A 4,675-nucleotide genomic window follows, 5' to 3' on the forward strand; every position below is an offset into this window, starting at 1 on the left:
ACATGCCATTCCAAAGTTTTGTAAAGCTTGCACAGTACCTTATGCCATCTGACCAGCAGTTGAGGAGGAACTACGGAAACTGGAAGACTCTGGTATACTCTCCCCAGTGGAATGGAGTGAATGGGCTACGCCCATAGTTCCGATAGTAAAGAAAGACAAAATGGGAAGTATCCGTATTTACGGAGATTTCAAAATGACAGTAAATCCAGTACTACGGACCAGTGCCGTAACTAGGCATTTTAGCGCTGTGTGCAAGAAACGACATTGGCGCCCCCCCCCCCCATGCAAGATAGGAGCAGTGCGCGCCGTAGGCGCAAAAAAAATATATAGGGGTGTGGCTTCATGGGGAAGGGGCGTTGCCACAAAATAATAGCAATTCATACTATGGTGCACAGTAGTCTCCATTACACCCCCTTTTTACACATTACGGCAGACAGTCCCCCTTTTTACACATTGCGGCAGCCAGTCCCCCTTTTTACACATTGCGGCAGCCAGTCCCCCTTTTTACACATTGCGGCAGCCAGGCCCCCTTTTTACACATTGCGGCAGCCAGTCCCCCTTTTTACACATTGCGGCAGCCAGTCCCCCTTTTTACACATTACGGCAGCCAGTCCCCCTTTTTACACATTGCGGCAGCCAGGCCCCCTTTTTACACATTGCGGCAGCCAGGACCCCTTTTTACACATTGCGGCAGCCAGTCCCCCTTTTTACACATTGCGGCAGCCAGTCCCCATTTTTATACATTGCGGCAGCCAGTCCCCCTTTTTACACATTGCGGCAGCCAGGGCCCCTTTTTACACATTGCGGCAGCCAGGGCCCCTTTTTACAGATTGCGGCAGCCAGTCCCCATTTTTACACATTGCGGCAGCCAGTCCCCCTTTTTACACATTGCGGCAGCCAGGGCCCCTTTTTACACATTGCGGCAGCCAGTCCCCCTTTTTACACATTGCGGCAGCCAGGGCCCCTTTTTACACATTGCGGCAGCCAGTCCCCCTTTTTACACATTGCGGCAACCAGGGCCCCTTTTTACACATTGCGGCAGCCAGTCCCCCTTTTTACACATTGCGGCAGCCAGGGCCCCTTTTTACACATTGCGGCAGCAAGTCCCCCTTTTTACACATTGTGGCAGCCAGTCCCCCTTTTTACACATTGCAGCAGCCAGTACCCCTTTTTACACATTGCAGCAGCAAGGACCCCTTTTTACACATTATGGCAGACGGTGTCCCCCAGAGAGAGAGAGAGAGAGAGAGAGAGAGGGATATACTTACCTTCTCCCCGCTGACAGGCTCCTCGTGCTGGCATCTCCCTCTGTGCAGGCATCGGACAAGGAGGAGGAGGGAGGGGACTGGAGCCGCAGCAGCGCTATTTCATTGGTAGTAAGCGCTGCTGCAGCATCCCCCTCTCCTTCCGTATAGGCTGCCTGGCGCTGCTGTGGATGCTGGGATGGAGGAACCGCATCCCAGCATCCACAGCAGCGCCGGGCAGCCTATACGGAAGGAGAGGGGGATGCTGCAGCGGCGCTTACTACCAATGAAATAGCGCTGCTGCGGCTCCAGTCCCCCTCCCTCCTCCTCCTTCTCACCTGCCTCCGGCGCTTCTCTCTCCTCTAGCGCGGCTGCGGTGCACGGCGCAGACTTCAGAGGCGGCATTTAATGAGTCAATTTGACTCATTACATTCCGCTGGCCGTGCGCCCTCAGGGCAACTGCGCTGTGTGCCAAGCCCACTTGGCACACACGTAGTTATGGCCCTGCTACGGACTGTGCAGTATCCTTTGCCTAAAATAGAGGACATCTTTGCAGCTCTCTCAGGGGGTGGCCGCTTCTCCAAAATTGACCTAGCTCAAGCGTACTTGCAAATGGAAATTGAGGAGGCATCTAAGAAATATTTAACCATCAATACTCACAAAGGTTTATTACAATATAACCGTCTGGTGTTTGGACTTTCTTCTGCCCCAGCATTATGGCAGAGAGCAATGGATCAAGAAATACCAGGTACGCAATGTTACCTGGATGATATAATTGTAACAGGCAAAGATGATGTGGACCATTTAAATAATTTTGAAAAAGTATTAACCCGACTACAGGAATATGGACTCAGAGTAAATAAAGATAAATGTGCATTTTTCCAAGAAAGCATTTCCTATTGTGGACATGTGATTGATAGAGAAGGCCTGCACAAATCAAATGATAAAATTGAGGCAGTACTACAAGCACCCCAGCCACAGTCTGTGTCACAACTGAGATCTTATCTGGGCCTAGTTAGAGATGAGATGAGCGCCTGAAATTTTTCGGGTTTTGTGTTTTGGTTTTGGGTTCGGTTCCGCGGACGTGTTTTGGGTTCGACCGCGTTTTGGCAAAACCTCACCGAATTTTTTTTGTGGGATTCGGGTGTGTTTTGGATTCGGGTGGTTTTTTCAAAAAACCCTAAAAAACAGCTTAAAACATTGAATTTGGGGGTCATTTTGATCCCATAGTATTATTAACCTCAATAACCATAATTAACACTCATTTTCAGTCTATTCTGAACACCTTACACCTCACAATATTATTTTTAGTCCTAAAATTTGCACCGAGGTCGCTGGATGACTAAGCTCAGCGACCCTAGTGGCCGACACAAACACCTGGCCCATCTAGGAGTGGCACTGCAGTGTCACGCAGGATGTCCCTTCCAAAAAACCCTCCCCAAACAGCACATGACGCAAAGAAAAAAAGAGGCGCAATGAGGTAGCTGTGTGAGTAAGATTAGCGACCCTAGTGGCCGACACAAACACCGGGCCCATCTAGGAGTGGCACTGCAGTGTCACGCAGGATGTCCCTCCCAAAAAACCCTCCCCAAACAGCACATGACGCAAAGAAAAAAAGAGGCGCAATGAGGTAGCTGACTGTGTGAGAAAGATAAGCGACCCTAGTGGCCGACACAAACACCGGGCCCATCTAGGAGTGGCACTGCAGTGTCACGCAGGATGTCCCTTCCAAAAAACCCTCCCCAAACAGCACATGACGCAAAGAAAAAAAGAGGCGCAATGAGGTAGCTGACTGTGTGAGAAAGATAAGCGACCCTAGTGGCCGACACAAACACCGGGCCCATCTAGGAGTGGCACTGCAGTGTCACGCAGGATGTCCCTTCCAAAAAACCCTCCCCAAACAGCACATGACGCAAAGAAAAAAAGAGGCGCAATGAGGTAGCTGACTGTGTGAGAAAGATAAGCGACCCTAGTGGCCGACACAAACACCGGGCCCATCTAGGAGTGGCACTGCAGTGTCACGCAGGATGTCCCTTCCAAAAAACCCTCCCCAAACAGCACATGACAAGATTAGCGACCCTAGTGGCCGACACAAACACCGGGCCCATCTAGGAGTGGCACTGCAGTGTCACGCAGGATGTCCCTTCCAAAAAACCCTCCCCAAACAGCACATGACGCAAAGAAAAAAAGAGGCGCAATGAGGTAGCTGACTGTGTGAGAAAGATAAGCGACCCTAGTGGCCGACACAAACACCGGGCCCATCTAGGAGTGGCACTGCAGTGTCACGCAGGATGTCCCTTCCAAAAAACCCTCCCCAAACAGCACATGACGCAAAGAAAAAAAGAGGCGCAATGAGGTAGCTGACTGTGTGAGAAAGATAAGCGACCCTAGTGGCCGACACAAACACCGGGCCCATCTAGGAGTGGCACTGCAGTGTCACGCAGGATGTCCCTTCCAAAAAACCCTCCCCAAACAGCACATGACGCAAAGAAAAATAAAAGAAAAAAGAGGTGCAAGATGGAATTGTCCTTGGGCCCTTCCCACCCACCCTTATGTTGTATAAACAAAACAGGACATGCACACTTTAACCAACCCATCATTTCAGTGACAGGGTCTGCCACACGACTGTGACTGAAATGACGGGTTGGTTTGGACCCCCACCAAAAAAGAAGCAATTAATCTCTCCTTGCACAAACTGGCTCTACAGAGGCAAGATGTCCACCTCATCATCATCCTCCGATATATCACCGTGTACATCCCCCTCCTCACAGATTATCAATTCGTCCCCACTGGAATCCACCATGTCAGCTCCCTGTGTACTTTGTGGAGGCAATTGCTGCTGGTCAATGTCTCCGCGGAGGAATTGATTATAATTCATTTTAATGAACATCATCTTCTCCACATTTTCTGGATGTAACCTCGTACGCCGATTGCTGACAAGGTGAGCGGCGGCACTAAACACTCTTTCGGAGTACACACTTGTGGGAGGGCAACTTAGGTAGAATAAAGCCAGTTTGTGCAAGGGCCTCCAAATTGCCTCTTTTTCCTGCCAGTATAAGTACGGACTGTGTGACGTGCCTACTTGGATGCGGTCACTCATATAATCCTCCACCATTCTATCAATGGTGATAGAATCATATGCAGTGACAGTAGACGACATGTCCGTAATGGTTGTCAGGTCCTTCAGTCCGGACCAGATGTCAGCATCAGCAGTCGCTCCAGACTGCCCTGCATCACCGCCAGCGGGTGGGCTCGGAATTCTGAGCCTTTTCCTCGCACCCCCAGTTGCGGGAGAATGTGAAGGAGGAGATGTTGACAGGTCGCGTTCCGCTTGACTTGACAATTTTCTCACCAGCAGGTCTTTGAAACCCAGCAGACTTGTGTGCGCCGGAAAGAGAGATCCAAGGTAGGTTTTAAATCTAGGATCGAGC

The 4,675-nt window shown here is 50.4% G+C and overlaps 1 protein-coding gene across 1 annotated transcript; it reads left to right on the forward strand.

The window, feature by feature from the left end:
* Positions 1 to 1,742: 1,742 nt before the first annotated feature.
* Positions 1,743 to 2,282, forward strand: LOC134910974 (uncharacterized protein K02A2.6-like). Its single transcript, XM_063919367.1, has one exon. The coding sequence runs from the start codon at positions 1,743 to 1,745 to the stop codon at positions 2,280 to 2,282; it is 540 nt and encodes a 179-aa protein (XP_063775437.1).
* The last annotated feature ends 2,393 nt before the right edge of the window (positions 2,283 to 4,675 follow it).

Source organism: Pseudophryne corroboree, chromosome 4 (assembly GCF_028390025.1).
Source record: "Pseudophryne corroboree isolate aPseCor3 chromosome 4, aPseCor3.hap2, whole genome shotgun sequence".
Taxonomy (NCBI): Eukaryota; Metazoa; Chordata; class Amphibia; order Anura; family Myobatrachidae; genus Pseudophryne; species Pseudophryne corroboree.